Source organism: Macrosteles quadrilineatus, unplaced genomic scaffold (assembly GCF_028750875.1).
Source record: "Macrosteles quadrilineatus isolate MER2022 unplaced genomic scaffold, UCM_ALF_1.0 Scaffold_9__3_contigs__length_116548681, whole genome shotgun sequence".
NCBI lineage: Eukaryota > Metazoa > Arthropoda > Insecta > Hemiptera > Cicadellidae > Macrosteles > Macrosteles quadrilineatus.
The window spans coordinates 85127485-85146945 of record NW_026542602.1 but is presented as its reverse complement, the minus strand read 5'-3'; the positions used below and the strand labels follow the sequence as shown (position 1 = coordinate 85146945).

Sequence of the window (19461 nt, the reverse complement as noted above, 5' to 3'; positions counted from 1 at the left end):
ACTGACTAAACCAAGTGCTACTACTATTGCGTCCCTAAATAAAATTAAAATGTTTCTAAAAATTATAAGACTAAGTGTGAAATTAAAAATTCAATAACAATTTATTATATATATATCCGCTTGAGTATTACCATTGACTATTGGATACAGAATTTGTATTAATAGTCAAAGGTATTACATTGACATTGAACTACAACATAAACCCTTTTACTTTCAGTATTTTTTTCTTTCTTACAATTTCAATAACTAAATTTCTATTGTTATTTAACTGCCATTAACAATCATTCACGCCACAACATTTAAAAATCTTGGTGAAGTAGTCTAGTGAGTTTGACGGATGAATGGGAATCCACAACAATGGGTGCAGCAATGGTTGTCTGTTGGTATTGATACATTGATCCCTGTGGGTGTTATAGGGTAGTCGGAACAATAAACTACTTTTTTCCATTGTAAGATAGTCCCATGGTGATTTCATAGGTACACACTTATGAGGATATATTACAAAATATAAATCCGTCAACAAAATAAAGTCAAAATGTTTTTCTGTAGTAAGAATTACTGTTATAGAACGTTCCCTGTAATAAAATGTATTAATTATAATCAGAAAATATCATTTATTTTTAATCTGTAAAACAAAAATTGGTATATGATACAAGTAAATGATTTTGAAATTTGAAGACTAGGAACATAGAAATATTTCCAAAAGTAAAAGCATAATGGTTAAACTATTGAACTTAAGTACTTGGAAAATTAAAGAAATTCTATTAAAATGAATGATTTATTAACCATAAATAACATGGAATCAGTAATAAATTACTTGATATAGATGGTATTTTATACTATTGCTATGGATAAATAAATAATTTAATATAGATAGCATTTAAAGAAATATTCATTTCGTATGTTAATTATAATAGCAATAAAGTCAATTCACTATGATTATCAATTAAACAAAACAAACATACAGAGGGGGAGAATTATATTGTAATATATTTCTCAGAAGCAACATAAATGGTTTCGTGTTTCAAGAAATCGTCTATAAATAATGTAAATTAATTGGATACAAACTTCGACAATATTTGCTTCAGTTATCTAAATAAATACTGGGTATGTTAAAACTAGTAACACACATAAAATGTCCTTTAAATCTCAATTTCAAATTTGTATAATGGAAACTCTCAAAAAATGTTATTTATACTTAAATGCATACTTCTTTTCTGGAATTTTATTATATTGAGGTTACCGTGATAGCAAAAATAATGCTTATGTTTGGGATATCACAAACTTCATACAGTACTACAATGCCTTGCACAATGCTAACTGCATTCAGGTCAAATATAAAACAAATTTGTTAAATTTACAAACTGTACGTGTACACATCCTATACCAAATAAGAATAATTATAAATCATAATTTGATTTTTAGTCACGTTTAATGTAAAGAAAAGTAATGTGATTTAATTATGAGTAACAAGCACACAGTAATTCTGTAATAACATGACAAGTCACCAATTTACTTGTTAACATAAATGTGAATACCATTTTTTTTTTTTTATTACAACTGTAACAATGCTGTATAATAAAATTGAGACATTATAGAGCTTTGTTTAAGACTAGAAGAATAAATTAATAATTACAATCCTAAGATCTTACAATTTTAAGACAATTTGTTAATAATTATTTGGTACTTGCATTCCTGTTTTTATATCCTTTATACTGTCCAAGTTACGTTATAAATTAGCAATTTATCTCTTCACAATCTGTACCAATCCAGAAGACATTCAATCACTATGGAACCCAGTTCTGTTCTCAACTCTCTTCTCAACTCTGATGTTGTAACCTTCAGTACTCACTAAAGTTACAATCAGTTTCCTCTTCATTTTGTCGATACTTTGACTTGTTGACAATCGAAAGTTTCTCAGCACATGAGCGATCTGGATCTTCATTAGATTCATGGCGTAGTTCTTCGCTGTAACAGATATTTTAATTATATATATTGTTTGTGGCATAGTCTTCTATTGGTTACTGCATAATGTGTATTGTGTGAATTTGCTTAACTTTAAGTGAAAATCTGTTAAAATGAAAAGCATCCAAGATGTAAGACGTGAAAACGACCTTTTGCAATAAACCGGGGAACATAATTTAATAAAAATGAAGAGCTACAGATTTTTTTTGCTGATCAATTTAATTTTTATTTTGTAACTTTTTTGTATTTGACAAAACACAACTGTGGATCAATACTTTTTTTGTAGGTAAATCATCGAGTTTACCAATAACTCATCCAGCATGTACAAATTAGTAGCCAATGTAAACATCAAACTTAGAAGTGAGTTAAATTTGTATCACTATAGGAGGATGCCGCAAAGAAATCTTATTGTCTTGCTAAAGATATCTTTGCAAAAATTAAACCTGTGAAATATGTTTTACTGGTGTATGTTTCTATTTAAATTACTAACTTCAATTGCATAAGGACTTGAATTTCAAATTGTTTAAATAACTACTTAATGCGCTTATTAATCTTAGCTCGAGAATGAAATTTCTTATTTAAAAAGTGCAGTTATTTGAGTGAACGAAATGCCCCTTAATTGAATGAGATATATGATACTAAAACCCAAAATATATTTACCAATACACATTCTGGGTCCACCACTGAAGGGAATAAAAGAGAATTTTTCTTTTCTATCCGATGAGTTTTCTATTGAAAACCTTTCAGGATCGAACTCATCTGGATTCGGATATACTTCTGGATCCATGTGGATGTTCGCTAAGTTGCAGGCAATGACGCTTCCGGCCGGGAGAGTGCAACTGCCTGCAAGTAAATAAATAGTTATTTGTGTAACTAGTGAGCAAAGTGGCACTTTTCTGCACACGAGAGCAACGTTTACGGAATGATCTCGAGTGCAGCAAATGCCTTTTGCACTCGTGTTACACATTATATTTTTCCTACAGTCACTATAAAGCATATAAATAATTAGTCTTTCAAACACTATACAACACGTTTTTAGGTTCAGCTGGCAACACAAATAGGTGCCCTAGAGAAAGTAGTCCTCGGTCCGTATCACTCCGCTATTTTTTCCTCGCCAAAGCAATGTGCTCCGCGACTTGAGAAAATAGTTCCGTATATTTTTGTAATTTGCAGTGGTTTCCACGCCTAAAAAATGTTTTAAAAGGTATTTCTTGTTTCTTAAGATCGTAGGAATGTTTTAAAAAAGTTTCAAAGAAAAGTCCAGAAAGTTCAGAAATACCGAAAAGAGAACATAAACTATAAACACGAAATGACAGGTTAAATCGTAGTTATAATAGTCAATCAGCTGCTCATAGTATTATTATCTTTAAGTGTTGCCAACCTATTTCCAAGCGTACACGGATTACGTGCATAATAGAACCACGCTGTTTTGAGTTGGTTTGTTGGAATCCTGATGTGCGCCAAAGTATAAACCGTACGACAAAGTATAAATATGCAGCAATTAGCAGCTTTCTGTACTATAAACAGTACAAGGAAGCCAACTTTGTCGGGTGACTGTAGGAAAAATAAATTGTTGTTGGGTTTCGGTTGAGTTCAGATTGGCTCAGTTGTCTACATTATTTTCTCGTAACAAAACATAGGTTTATTTATAAATCTTTGATGCTTTGCGTTTGATTGTTCGATTACTTTCCTTTAAACTATCGCTAAAAATGTGCCACGTTTACTGTTCTTCAACTGCAGAGATATTCTAAACCATCAAACGATCAAACTTATAATTTGTTGAAAGATATTTCTATTGATTGACATAATACTTACTCAGCTCCACGTCTTTTGACATTTTACGCAACACGAACGGAACAATAAGAAACTTGCGCATTGTTTCTTTAATAACTTGTTCCAGATAAGGCATCCTGGAAAGGTCCTCCGGAGTTATGTCGTCGTTTAGTCCTACAACGGAGATGATCTCGCTGTACAGTCTATCCTGAAAACATTATCAGATTATATATTTATGATAAATAATATGATAAAAATAATCTTTTTCAGGTTGTTTTTAACGCAACCAAATTATAATTTCGGAGAGAGTCACTGTATAGGGACAAAACAAGGTCAAAAGTTGGCAGCTCTGCTTCCTTTTACATTATTACTTATCAGGAAGGATTGTGAAAACGACCCAACGTGGTCTTTTCACAAGTTCAAAGAGTATATATTTAGAAACATAAGTAATATAATCCACACTTTTGAAGATTTTAAGTAGCTGATCATTTTATGGAATAAGTCACTATTCTAAATCAATAAGTTATTTTACTTGACATTGCAAGTTTCATTGTTTTCTTGTCAAATCCTTCATTTGTTATTGCCAAAATACATCTAAATAACGTATTTGTGCACATAAGTCGTTGAGCTTAGAAATATATACCAGCATATTTGCTTATTGACCGTTTATAAGTTGTTAGAAGTTGAATAATAAATTAATGAATGAATGAACGAATGAATGAATGAATCCTTTATTATTTCAGTACAGTACATCAGTTACAATGGTACAAATAACGATTTATGAAATGTAATCCCCTAATGGGCTTGGGGATTGAGTCCATCATCCGCACAATAAAACAATAAATTTAGGCTACTTTTAAAAAGGGAAAATAAGATATATTGTACACAATATTTTGTTTACAAGAAAAGATAAATAAAAAAAAAACTAGTTTACGAGATAAATATATACAAAACGATACAGTGTACGAAAAATGAATGAAAAATGAATGCACGCATATATCACGCGTTCAGTTTGCACGTTAAAAATATAGGAAATTATCCCATTAGAAATAACACATAATTTGAAATGCCTGAGACTTGGCACATACATTCCACACACATAGCCCTAACACATTCACACAGACCACTCATACCTGTACACACTCACAAAAAGAACCTCACTCACCACAAACATACAATCACAGCCACTACCTTCCATAGTACCCGCCCTGGGACCCAAATGCGGCTGGTAGCTCTTGTTAAAAAAGCCGTCACTCATAATAAATTACAATAAATACGCAAATAAATTACTATAGATATCAAAATATTTACCTGAACATCTGGGTACTGAGCTAGCGCCAACATGCATGCTGCAGTAGTTGAACCAACCGTGTCCGTTCCCTAAAACATTATATTACAACGAATTTTTTTATCACAATTAATTATAGTAAAAAACATAATTATATAGCATAGTAACAATATGCTAAATTACGATTTACCTAAGTCTAAAATCTGATTTTTTGTTAGTTTTTACTAACAAGAAAAAGCTAAAATATACATTGAACTTATGCTTACTATATATATTTTACATCCATGAATCAGCCAAAGAGAATATTTTAAGGTACTTTAATCTGATGTCCATGTAGTGCGTTTTAATACTGTATTCATTTTCGTTCAACGGATTTGAAACCTAATTTAAGCAAATAATACATACAATTTAAAAACCATTGCTTGAGCTCTAAAATTGACAAAAACAGTTAATTTAGTATTGAAAGATTTGTCTCTGTATAAGAGATACGCATTTAGTAAACATTAACACTACAACCTTAATTGTAATTTGTACATTATCACCTCAAAACAGGATTTACATTTAGTATGAGAGGACTACTTGCTGACACTAGAATATGACTTACTGTGCAATATAAAGCAAACATCTCGCCTAACATATGCGCTTCGGCGAATTCTGGGTGTTTTTGCTGAAGTACTGGGTAAGCATCCAACATGTCTAGTAGTTCTGTAATAGTTGAAATATTGAAATAATCTACCTAACATATACATACAATAATTAACAAATATTTGTTGTTTAATCTCGGTTCATTATAACATAAAATATTTGTTGTTGTATGAAAATGCTGTGGATATTGCATTTAATTTGTTGGACTATGAATAAAATACCTCAAGATTTTCAAAATTTAAAAGTTTAAACCTGTAAGTATAAGCACATGCTTTTTACAAGTTTATTACTGCGTAACAGTTAAAATCTGTTACCTTTGTGAATGAACAATCCAGAGTAAAGAATCAGTGGAATTTAGTTAAAAGTAGAAACAGCCAAAGGTTCAACACTCAATGATTAATTCAGGTATTTTATATTTACCTTAAAATACATAAATTGATTCAGCGTAAGAAAGCTATTTTCCTATCAATACACATTTACGATGATAATTCGTAGATAGTTTTGGATCAATATTAAGAAAGATTTATCATCCGATAAAATATTATTACAAAGAAGATAAAATAGTGGTTCATATGCTCATACCATTTTAAATCACTTCAACTTTTACCTTTGTGTAATGTTTATAATTACTCCACTGCCGGAGTAAAAAATGTGGTTGATTCTACAAGATCCACTCTGGAAATTAAAGGTATTTAAACCACCATTAAATTTACTAAAAGGGATTCAACATAATCAAGTATTTGGCATTAAAAGTTCAAAAAAATTCTGCATAATTGAATAGGTTTAGTGCGATAAAACTAAGTAATTCTTTGAAAGTTGTATTTTATAATAATTACCTTCACTTTCGTTAGACAATGTGTTGACATATTCATTGTCTTTCTTCGTCTTCTGCAACTTCTGTTTTCTAGCCATCTACAAAAGCAATTCAGGGTGGGTTATGCGTTCAATGAAAAACTTCAGTTACAATATGCACTATTGCACTGAGCCAATATTTGGAACTAAAATATGCATTACTTGACACACAATATCTTGGGCTATCATAGATTAATCTTCTTCCGGATTAAAATTATACAAAATGTAGTATTGAGATGGGACACCACTCAAAATTAAAGACTGAATATTTGCCCTTTTTGGAAGAAACCCGTTTTTCCGCATTTCTCTTGGAAATATTAATAGCAACATCTAGAGGAAGTCTTATTAGGTGGGTTTCATTTGACATTCATCCAAATCTACTTATTGATGTTCTAGTCATTTTATAATTATTTTTAAACTTCATACCTAAAATGTCAGTGGTGGAGGAAGATCAAATTTCTTAGGACTAGGTTTCTTAATACCATTTACAAATTAAATAAATTGCATTAGTTGAAGTAGCATTTAATAACTTTGGCCAAAGAAATATGACTCACCTTTAGAAGAGGTTCTGTGAAATTCTTCCAGGAATTTTGTATCTCATTTCTTTCGTTTTTGTACAAAAGCTGGAATATCCATTCAATTCTTAGCCAGGGTCTTAGAAGACGCTTCATAAATAGCTCTGGAACGCTGAAATTTGTTCAATTCAACATTTAGTTTTGTAGTGTAGGCTAGTTCAATTCTTGAAAGCTGTTACATAGTTCTTATTTTAACTCTAAAACATAACTACTTTAACTGCTGTGTAGAACTATTATACAAGCCAACATGAACTTATATGATTGGGATGGGTATAGTTATTGGTATAGTAATAATTGGTGGAGCATGGTCTTGCGGTACAATACAAAGCTCTGGTCCACGAGATCCAGGGTCCAAATCTCTCTAATCACCAATGAACTTTATCTATGTGATAATGCCGTTGTCTCTAGGTCCAGCTTGAAATAACGCGTAAAACAGTTTCGGGCTAGAGTCTAGTGTCCTAGGACGTGAAGGTGGGAAAAAGGTATAGTTCTAGTCAATACTAATTTACTGAAATCCTACTAGTCATTTGAACCCCTTGTTTGTGTGTATTCATTCATACATGTATGGGATTTGTAGTACCAAATATTATATGCAAATGATCTAAAACAAAACTGAAGACCTTTTTGAGCATGCGGATCTTTATTACAGAACCGACTGTAAGTTTTGATACTATTAAACGAAGAAAAGATCTGAGCCTTCAGAAATTTTTTTAGTTAATTTCTCTGTAGTGGTTATAACTATCATGGTATGGATTATTGTAGACATTTTCCATCACATTTTAGCGAATTTCCCTATAGCTAGCCCTGTAGCTATTACCGTAGGTCTATTACCTAAGCCCGGGACCGATTTACTTTTTCATTTTGATGTCCCCAGAGGCCAAAAACACCATTCGTTCAAATTTTTATATATCTATATATATATGTCCATCCACACGATAACTTGAGTAATTTTTGTCCGATTTTGATAAAATTTGGTTTGAAGGTGTAAGGCGGGATAAACTTGAATAAGTTCGCGAACCAGCATAATCGGACTATGGGAAAGGGGGATTATGGGGGGTTAAATGGGGTAAAAATAGGGTTTTCCCATTTTTGACCCTAAAAACACCAAATTTTACAATTTCTTTTTAAACCATTTTGTAGAGCTTAAAAAAACAAATAATTTAGTATATTGAAGCGTTATTATGCGCCTAATTGTCACGGAGAAAATTCAAAAAAATTGTAATTTTAAAATTCCCATGTTATTCTTATGGAGGATAAGTCAACTGTTGTAGTTTGCTTGTTTATGAACATATTTTGATCAAACTTGGAAAATACATTAATTTCTTACTAAACCACAGTACCTTTTAACATTTTACATAAAAAAAAACTTTTTTACCCTCCCTGTTGCAGCAAACCTAAGTACTCATTCAACTAATTCTGTTTAAATATGGAATATATGTGATATGTTTAAGGAGACATTTTAGTTTAAATCCAATCAGGCAAATGGAAATTCGCTTAGTCTGCAGGTTTGCTGCGGCGGGGGTATTAATGTTTTATACAAACATTTCCTGACTTATAGCCATAAAAGGTTGTCCATGTTTATCTTCGTTATTGATAAACCTAAAGCATTCCGGTCGGTTTTCTCCTTCTCAAAATGCCTCGCTGTACAGGCAACACAGGTCATTGAGAGGGCCAATTGAGAACGAAAATTTAGTTAAGCCTACGCGCCACTGTTCTGTTGCTGCGGTCGTTAAGGAGACATTTTAGTTTAAATCCAATCAGGCAAATGGAAATTCACTAAGTCTGCAGGTTTGCTGCGGCGGGGGTATTGTTTAACCTTCTTTATTCTTGATGTTATATTATTGCGACAATAATTTATGTGTTTGCAACACATCTTTTTCCATCACTCAAAGGAAAAACTAATTTAATTTTCAATAAATTACATTCTAAGATTTCATCTGATTGTTTTATACTTACTCCTCAACAATTTTCATAAGGCCCTTGAAAGGTTTTGAATGAATATCGATTGGAACGAGAGGACCGTATATAAGATCTGAAACAAAGAGATAACTTCTGATGAGATAAAAATACAGTTGATAAAGATACTTTACCTAACCCGCCATGTTAAACTTCCCTATCCCAAGCGTGATGTATATAACTTCGTTACTTCTCGAGTGATGTAAAGTTGAAAAAAACTCACTCGGTGATGTAATGAAACCCATTTAAATAACATTGAGTGCTTAACTTAAAAATTATAGCTCTATGGAGCCAACGACGTTTAACGCTAGAAATCAGCTGTGCGCTTGAATTTTATTGTTATGTTTTGAAGAATTTTCATAACCAGCTTTTGTTTGTAAATAAACGTTACTGTTAGAAGATGAGTGAAATGGATAATGAAAAATATTGTTCGTAACCTCCTGTATATTGTCGGGTCAGGTAAAATCTTGTACGTTACACGTTACGCAAGAGCGTGTTTACATCACTTCGGTAAATTATGCAACTCGCTTCCGCTCGTTGCACAACATTCACCTGCGTGATGTAAAAACGCTCTTACTACACTTGTAAGGTAAATAGCTATTACTACACTCGTTTCTAATTTGCTTAACTTATATTAGAGTAGGGCATATTGCAACATTGTATTGATATTTGGCGAGGTTTATACATATTTAAAAAAAAAACGCCTGTAAATAACCATCTAAAAACTTGTAACATTATAAATCCTAGGAAAATGTACAATACCTATAAACACCATAATGTAAGTACTGCAAAGTACTCACTGCAAATGGTTTTCAAAGCAAGATCCATTGTGTAATGCATAACATCGAACGACTTTAGTCCAACGTGTTCATTCATGCGTTCAACAAGCTCCCTGCTGTTCATGTTGAACACGGATATCATGTGTTGAACATTCTGAGGATGAAACATAGGGTTCAGGTGTTTTCTGGTGAGCTTCCAAGTTTGACCTAAAATGCAAATGTTTGAGTTTTGATGGTGAAAGTAATGCTCAAGTTGATAATGTAGGGTTGTTTATTAAATCTACAACTCAGCAGAACAAGTTAGGGTTTCTAAGTAAACAATTGAGTCAGAATTGAGAAACCACAATGCCTTATAGAACTGTCATTTCTACGCCCAAGAACAATATCATTCATTTTTCTATCCAATATACTGTATAAGTAGAGTTCAATTTAAATTCAGGCCCAATTTTTAAAACATTTGAATATAATAAACTAAAACTTTTTTTTAAATGTACATAATTGCCTTTCCCTTAGTATCAACACCTAAGACTAAGACACAGGTAAAACGAGAGCAACTTAATTTTAATTAAAATCATCCCACGAAACGTAATCGGCCATGAAAAAAATTAAAAGACTTAGTATTTTACAATAGGACGAGAAGTATATTTTCAATATCAAAGTCCATAATTATAGTAATAATTAGTATCTAGTACTGTTTAAAATATTGTTTTGGGCAGTATAAAAAAATTGTAGATGAAATAATCTAGAAAGTAATTAGTTAAGGATGCACTTGTTCTACGTCCTTGAACAATAACTTCTAAACCAACTAGGCTAGGTTTCAATAAATTAGATTATCTATTTTCGTTAAAAATTTTGTTTTTTAAATTAGTTGCATTTTAAAGGTCATGATTGAAATTGTGTTGTTGATGTATACGAAATTGACAAGGTAGGCTAACTAGGTAGCTAATTGTGGGGTTAGGATACAGGACCAGGGTCACTTAAAAACGGAAGAGTTTCCTTACTTCCCGAAACGTAGAGTGCCGGTAGTTAAAACATCAATAATTTGGTTAACAACATTTTACATGAAAACAAACTAGTTAAAAAATGATTATGATAAATGAATCCTATAAATCAAAAAAAGTTTTTGCTGTGTAATGTAGCCGAACTTACAAATACCTTAACCATTGAAGTGGCTCTCTTGATTGAAGTATGTGTAGACTAAAACGGAGAAATTTATAAGTCAATAATGCTGCAAATAATGTGTTAGAATACTGTAGGAAAAGGAATCATAGTATATCATAGTTTATACCTCTCGCTGAAAGTATGTGCTGCCCAAACGGCCCAGCTCCAGACTCGAGTCCACCTACAAAATAGTCGTATTCTTCCGGCTTATCTGCAGTGTTTTGTCCGTTAAAAAGTGTCTGGAAAATTCACAAAAATATTAGTTTTTGACTTAACCATCACAAATGTCAAGTATTTATTGATTCAAGCCAGTCATGAATAATGTTGTATTTATTTTATTCAATATAAAAGTTTTATGTTCTAATACGATTTTAGTATTAGTTCAATTTAAATATTTGAAAAGTCATTATGCAGTTACATATAATTTTATTGTATAAAATGTATCGCTTAGAGTATATTTTAACAATCGATCTAGACACTGTGAATGCAAGCAGTTTAATTTCCAAAGTTTAAAGTTTTAAAAAATCCATCCGAGTTGTCCTGGGTTGATTTGTCCAAAAAACTACCTGCTTCAAAACATCTTAAAAACACATCATTGGTGAAAACCATCTATCTAGAATGGAAGCCAAGTGTGAAAATCTAAAATTAAACCAGGGTACAACAAAAATAATTTATGAAGAAAAGTTTATTAATTTAATGATACTAAAAACAACAAAATGAACTTATCCCATTTAAATTGAATTATGTCCGAAGGTAACATACATCTTTCTTTATACTAGAGTATTTTTATTGAGTGTTAAAGCAGGTCAATGAATTTTTGTACACAAACAATGTATCAAATGGGCATTTTCCCTAAAATTATATTTAGTGCAAAAACACAGTCTACTTTTTTATAATTAGAGTTTTTCATCAAAATATATTAGAGCAATTGGTTCCAAAATTCAGAAACTTTACCAAAATTTTATGACAACATTTTCTTAATAATCATTCGATAATAATCATCATTTTCAATTAATTGTCATTTTCGATAGTAATCTCAATGACATAACTTATTATTTAATCAGTCAAATATTTCACAAACAATTCGTACTAAGCATTTGGATTGGAGAAAAGAATACATTACGGGATTTATGAAAGGATTAAAGGTGCCACTGTATCAAACTTTTGTAGGAATAAGAAATACTCTCTATAACTTCAAGCAGTCTCGAAACCATACTTTCTTCCGAACCTTTTACAAGTAAATTTACATTATTATATGTACCGAAGCAGTCAATCAAAAGTTGTTAAGTCAAAGTTTAGAGTCCTTATTAAAATTATTTAGAATGCAATAACCAGCAACTCAAAACTGAAAGCTTACGCACTTGTAGATCATTCATGTCTCCTACGACGATAAGTGGAAGTGGGCCGACCCAGAAACAAATAGTCTTCCATCCTTGTTTTATCATTGCACCAACAGTCAAATTTAGAATCCTACGGCTTTTTTCTGAAACAAAAATAAAAAGAAACTAGCAGCACAACCTAGATGTATTGTTAGTATACCATATTGTGCAACTGTTAATTTACGTATAGAGTAGTTTCGTTGTTCCTTCAAAAATAAATAAACTAACTTGGATATCTAAATATTAATAGGGAAGCATGTTTCTTGAAAAAAGATTTCTCAGCTTGTGTGCATCGCAGGGAAAATCTACGCATACTGTTAAAAAGATGTTTTCCAGTAGAGGTGCAGAATCCCTTATAAATTAAAATTGGCTCAAAAAAACAGTTAGCACAAAACTAATTTAAAATTAAAAAAAAATTAACGTGGGGCTTATGGGTTGCCGAGTTGCCATCCTGGTGACGAAATAACAACGCAATACAAGCAGAAAAACAAAACAAATTGAATAAATTCAAATCACATGTTTTATTTACAGCGTGTGGTGAAAATAGAGAAGTCTGTACATTACATATTTTTGGTCGAGTTTTTGACCACTGGACGACCTCTGGTATTTCTTAGAGTGGACCAAGTAATTTTGTAAAACTTAGAAGATTGTGAACAACTTATATGAAGTTTGGTAACATTTTAGCTAGGCATAGCAGATAATTGCGGACGTGGAATATTGCGGACACATTTAAAAGAGGCAATTGCGGACAGTAGGTATTACCGATACCTAATAATGTAAGATAAGATGAGAATTTTAAAGGGCTTTACATATATTTTAAGACTAGTACTTTGCAGACATAATATGTATCAAACAGAAACCAAACAGAATTACCCGTGGCCTGTCCCTTGCGCCCTTTACCAATGTTCATGTCTTACATTTTTAGAATGTATCTCTACACACTTGGTTTTATCAATCTTTCTAACATGCAAATATGTTGATTTCTACCAGCATTGAGGGTATTGGACATGTAAAATCTGCAATATTTTTAATTTCCTCTTGTAAAAATAGAATACGAGTGCACACAACAAACATGAATGTAGGTAAAATTGGTAATAGTAACTAAATAAAATAGCATGTGTAGACTACATACCTTCTGGACTGAATAGAGAGATATAAGCGTGACCCAGGATTGGAATCGTTGGATATGACACTGGTATTTTCTTGGCAGCTCTGAGTAAGTCACGGTGACTCCATTGGAACCAGACCCAGCATGCTCCAAGTAACAGTGACGAATAGATCAGCAATGTGGTCAACACATTGAGTAGCGCTGCTAACATCTTTACACCTCAGAACCTGCAAAATGACCATAAATTTCAGCGAATAACGTGTTATATGGTGCAGATGTTGAACGTACTGATTCCTTGCAAAAACATTGTACTGTACAAAATGTAATTTATAGTCACAAAACATATTGAATGCTGAGGGTATCTGATTACTCCAAAACTTGTTAATATGAACGTTAACCACCTGATATGCTAACTGTGTTTCACTGCATTGTTACAAAACGCTATTACATTGTCAATGTTATAATTCTAATTTTAAAAAAAACTACTGTATATATGTAAAAGAAAGGCGAGGTACTGTAAATCCTAGAGACGTCATAACGAACATCAACTACTTATCTAGGCCTAATAACAGGGAAAATATTTCAATCCAATATATGACACCACTACTGCACGTCAAATTGACTTTACTATCGATGACACTGACCTGTCAAACAATTCAAGATTAATTGTTAGTATTTCATAATTAATTTATGACTTTTTCTACAGGTATATTTAAATTACTAGCCCCATTTATTTTACTTTAACTTTGTTTAAAACCGAATAACAAGAGAGATGTTATGGTCACTACGGAGGAACAATGGTATGTTCTCTAGGAATAATGGTCCTAGAGGAACAATATAAAAATAAACTTTATTTGGATATAAAATCAAATTTAATTCTTAACTAGACAACTTTTGCGTTATAAAACAACCCTAGTAGGTGTATTAATACGTTAATTAAATCTGTAACCAACCGTCAGAGACTGGTATTCAAAAACTTGTAAAGAATATTTAAGGATACAAATTTTGACATCACCAGTCAAGATAAGATTATCGTCGAGACTTTGTCTTATAATTTTTGCAAATAGTGGGCATCGCCATATCTGTTCACTTGAAATAAAATCAAGTTCTTCCTCCGTCATAACACATTTAAGATTACAACTTTTACCACACTCAGAACACGCAATAACTAGATTACGTCGCTGCAATTTGATGTTACACACTACACAGTTTTCTGACATCTGACATATTTTCAATGAAACGGAAAAACACTGAAGTGTATCAGCGTAGAAAACTTTATATTCATTAATTGTAATAATAATATTGTAATTCACCCTGTATAATTGAATTAAATAACCAACTATAACATTATCGAGAAGAGATAACTAAAGATAGACTCCGCACTAGCATCTGTCCCGCACGACGTCTGACTCACTACTGTCACTACTGTTATCAAGACATATTAGTTCAATACATTTGCATTTACAGACTTGCCATTACAAAAAAACTTGTTATACTTTAGCCAAACAAGAAACAAGAATAAACTGCATACAACTTAGTTTTACGATATTCTTTTTGGTCCAACTTAGCTTTGCAGCTTTGTAGCAAAAAGCATACTGAATTTATCAAAATGTATTAAGGTGTATTTTTAGTTAATTTGAAATAAAATTAAATACATTGTAAAATATTATCAGGGCACTCAAGCATAACCAACGACAAAATGTAGGTGAAAAAATCTTAATAGTTTACAAGAGTATGCAGGGTGCAGACTCTTTATTAGTTTCAGTATTCAAAGTGGTTCATAGAATAAATTTGCATCTTAAATTTAAATTGAATTTGGAAAATGTGAATGAAGTTTATTTCTTTGAAAAAAAAATCTATATTTAGCAACATATATATAAAACAACCAAAATGTTAAAATTAATAATCTTGCAAAATGGTTGAGCAAAATACCATATTCTATTTGTTCTAAGTCAGCTTTGTCGCATTGGAAAATAAAATTAATTTTACTATTCTTTTAGCTTACATTGAGAAGTCAATACAAAGCTAAACACAGTAGTTTTTAGAATTATAGCCATGGATACAAATCGGTATTTACTTTTTAAAGCCTCTTCTCAGAACTTTGAAAGACAATAGTGCAAAACACTCGATCACTACAGAATCGGAAATAGGTCTAAACTATTCCCTAGTATAGTAGCTATATTTCATAATAGTATTATAATGCAATTGAAACTATACTAGTATATACTATTACTAGTATCGTAGCTATATTTCATAATAGTATTATAATGCAATTGAAACTATACTAGTATGTACTATTATAATAGTATAGTTAAAGGGGTTCGCAAATTGTTATTGACTTCATAGTACCTACGCGTTTTTTTAATAATGCCTTTATTCTACGAGGATTTAAGAAAAGCCATGCCCAATTAGGACGAATAAAATCAGAAAGGCGTCGATAAATCCACTTGAAACTTTACTCCTAACAGCGTATTCAACAAATAATCACATACCTTGCCTCATGTGTTAACAGTAGCAACTCTACCTGCCTCACTCAAAGATTACGTGTAAATATTAATAGTACATAACGAAAACAATTACACAATTATAGGCCGGAGATGCTATAGTAATTGTATATAGTAATTGCTAACGCCATTATCATCTAATTTATGCTGAGAATGCAGAACTAATGACGAATAGAAAACTGATTAAAGATAATTAAATCACTCTTTTACTAAGGCTATTTTACTTGTGGATACATATCTAAGTTATATCTATCAGTTCAGGATCAGTAATAACTTTCGTTGTTATTTTAAAATCAAATGTTGATATAAAAATGTTTTATAGTCTATAACAATGGATGTGGCAAAGTATAAACTAAAATGTAGCATTTCAAATGTTAAAAAAATTGTATGTCAATTGTTGGGACATCAAGTTTCTGAAATTTTGGTTTCCACATTTTTTTAAACTTGATATTTTTTACATTGGCCCCAATTGAACCAATATAGCAGAGATGAGCCCTTAAAGTACCAAAAACCTCACCGAGCCCCGGCCTCTTCTCAATGGGCACTACTTTTTAATGTAAAAGAAGCTCCCAAAGGCCTAAGCTGAGTCTTTTTCCTGAAAGATGTTAAAGAATTCCTGGTGCATCGCAAACCAAGGTGAAATTGTGTGTACATCAATTATTTTAAACCCCTCCTTACATTTTAGGTCAATACATCCCAAAGAATCCAACAACGTAGCTTAGTGTAACGATGAAATCAATTAGTTCTACTTGATGCTTCATAAAACAAAAGTGTTTTACCCATTTATTTTTTATTTTTTTATCTCTTAGCTCATAAAAATTTCGCGGAAAACTATAGGCAAGAATTCTACAAAAGTTTACTACATTGTTTTAACCAAACATATTATTTTACTTACATTTTGGAAATTTATGAGTTATTTAAACTCATAAATTTCCAAAATGTAAGTAAAACAAACATCAACAAACACAGTTTAAACACCTGGTTCAAACACTCATACGGAAATTCTACAATTAAAAATGTTAAAATACCGTGGCAACTTTGGAAGCCAGTGAGGCATAGCCCTAGAAGAGTTTCAAAATAAATTAGGCCTAAGTCCATCTCCTACTACTGTAAATCTATCTGCCTCTACTACTGTAAATTTTAAGCATCATTATTAACTCAGTAATTTTCACGTGATCTATAATGTGACAAACTCTCATATCTATGAAGAGGAATTAATTAATTAAATAAAAATGTATTCCAGTACAACTGATTTTCAGAACAACTTTCATCAATAACAATACTTAAACTAACAAATAAATAAATAGAACAATAACAAAACAGAAACAAACCAATATACAACAATAATCAACCATCAGCGTACAATTATTTTAACTTAACTCTAATTTTTGGCCTCTGGGAGCCTCAAAACGAACAAGTAAATCGGTCCCGGGCCCAGGTCTGACCTATATACTACTACTGTATATCAAACTATGCTCAACTACTCACCACCAACTCCGCCTCCTGTATGAGTAAGGACGGACTGGACTGGACCGTAACCTTGTAAGCCGGTGTGCTTAGTGCTGGGTCACTCAGATGCAATTTTCTCGCCAATTATCAAATTTTAATCACCTGGCAATTACCGTAGTCTGTGTAGAATCGTAGAACGTTTCCTTACTAGCCACTTCATCCATTCAAGGTGGATCGCTTATTGATTAGATAGGTAGTTAGTTTCAGGGCTCGTTTTAAGAAGGAAAATATTAGATACCTCTACTATATCTCTATAATTGTTTCTAGAGCATATTTTTGGCAATTAAAACTTATTACTACTCTGATAAAATGATTTACAAACAATTGTACATTTAATCATCCTCAGAATAAGGTATAATGAAGACGGAGAAGATTCTTCATTAACCTAGTAGGTTATAGCATAGATACATACTACATAGATGTTTATCATCCTTATAGATTAGCTTAGGATAGTTTTTAAGTTATAACCGGGTTATGTTGTGGTTGTTCTGCTGTTTCAATTATTTTTTTTATAATCAACCAACTTCAAATCTATTTGACCAAGTAAAACTATCTCTGTGCGTCGCAACGGGAAGATATACTACACCACCTAATCCAAGAATTTGTTAAGTAATTCAAATTTATAAACAAAGAGCCCCCAAATTAAAACAAATATGTATGACCTACATTGAAATTGTCCTAATGTTTACTTTTAAATATATTACATAATTTTCCATAATCAATGACATAAATAACTAGCACATTAGTTCTGTTGGGTAAAATATTGTATTCAATTTGTTTGGACCAGCTGTCTGAAATTGTGAAATAAGCATTTTAACAACAGTTTTTACTGTTTACATTAAATTGTTAACGCAAATTAAAACAAATTTTGTGAATTTTCTCATGCTTCCATGGAGACCAATTAATATTTACTTTTGAAAACCTCACCTCAAAGCTTTGGATATCCAAGGGGCGTAGCTCGCGAAGAACTCAGGGAAGTGAATTAGGCCTATGACATTCCTAGGTAGTGGACCATCTTTGTGCTTAATTTGGTCTGTATCGGTTTAGTATTTTTGTCGTGGCAGCCGCACGGACGAACAGACAGACATACACTACCTCAATTTGATAATAGTATGGATTAGAAAGTATAAGAATCAATCAAAAAAGGAACACCATAAAACAAAAAAGTGAATTCGACGATAATAAATAATTTATTCAACATAAGCACACTCAAACGTCTTCAACATAAAAAATACACATTAAAAATATGTCTAGATAACTTGGAGTGCTGTATTAAGTGTATTTAATATTAATACCGTAATAGTTCAGATATATCAATTTATAGGATTTGAAGAATGTTATTGTTTTGTTTGTTGTGTGTTATTGTTTCTCAGATCTCTAGACTTTGTAATTGTTTGTTATTTCAGTATTTATTTTATAATTTGGTTCTTACTTTACGCGTTTTAAACTGTCCCGCCAGTGTTTTGTACCAAAACAAACACGTTAGGAAGTAAATTGATGGTTGCAGCAATATTAGACAAATAATTGATGGACGAGTTTTACTTTCACATTTAAATGCTTGTTAGTTACAAACTCAATTATGAGGTCATGTCATGCATTTTGTATTACAGTAATTTCTACAGAGGCGTAGCTAAATCTGATCACAACCCTATTATATATTTTCTGAGAGTGCAAAATGTTATTCATTACTGTTCACACTGTCGTAATTAAATGTTATTTTATTTTATTCGGCAATTTATTATTTGTTGAAACTTGGATTGTAAAGGTTGCTCTACCGCTTTATTTATACAATCTGTTTAATTGCGTAAAATCATAACAATAAGAAAATCTTCTTAGCTCAATGTTTGACAATTTTATATTCTCAACAATTCAATAAAAAATGCACAAATAAAAAAAACTAAATAAAATAGTATCAATATATATATTTATATATTTTTTATTTATTAAGACGTTTGTTAGTAACAATT

General features: G+C 31.5%; 1 protein-coding gene across 6 annotated transcripts; it reads right to left on the bottom strand.

Moving 5' to 3' along the window:
- Positions 1 to 759: 759 nt before the first annotated feature.
- On the bottom strand, positions 760 to 17528 carry LOC129003187 (cytochrome P450 4g1-like). Of its 6 annotated transcripts, none has more exons than XM_054431462.1 (13): positions 17474 to 17528; positions 13506 to 13708; positions 12356 to 12477; positions 11122 to 11233; positions 9855 to 10040; positions 9055 to 9130; positions 7078 to 7210; positions 6508 to 6583; positions 5631 to 5731; positions 5050 to 5118; positions 3781 to 3946; positions 2626 to 2808; positions 760 to 1968 (listed from the first exon to the last, which is right to left on the bottom strand). In XM_054431462.1, exons 2-13 carry the CDS (start codon positions 13690 to 13692, stop codon positions 1781 to 1783), a joined length of 1599 nt encoding a protein of 532 aa, XP_054287437.1. In that variant the 5' UTR covers positions 13693 to 13708; positions 17474 to 17528; the 3' UTR covers positions 760 to 1780. The 6 variants fall into 6 exon arrangements, with proteins under 6 accessions (XP_054287437.1, XP_054287440.1, XP_054287439.1 ...); XM_054431465.1 differs by lacking the exon at positions 17474 to 17528 and adding an exon at positions 17366 to 17425; XM_054431464.1 differs by lacking the exon at positions 17474 to 17528 and adding an exon at positions 17349 to 17395.
- Positions 17529 to 19461: the final 1933 nt, after the last annotated feature.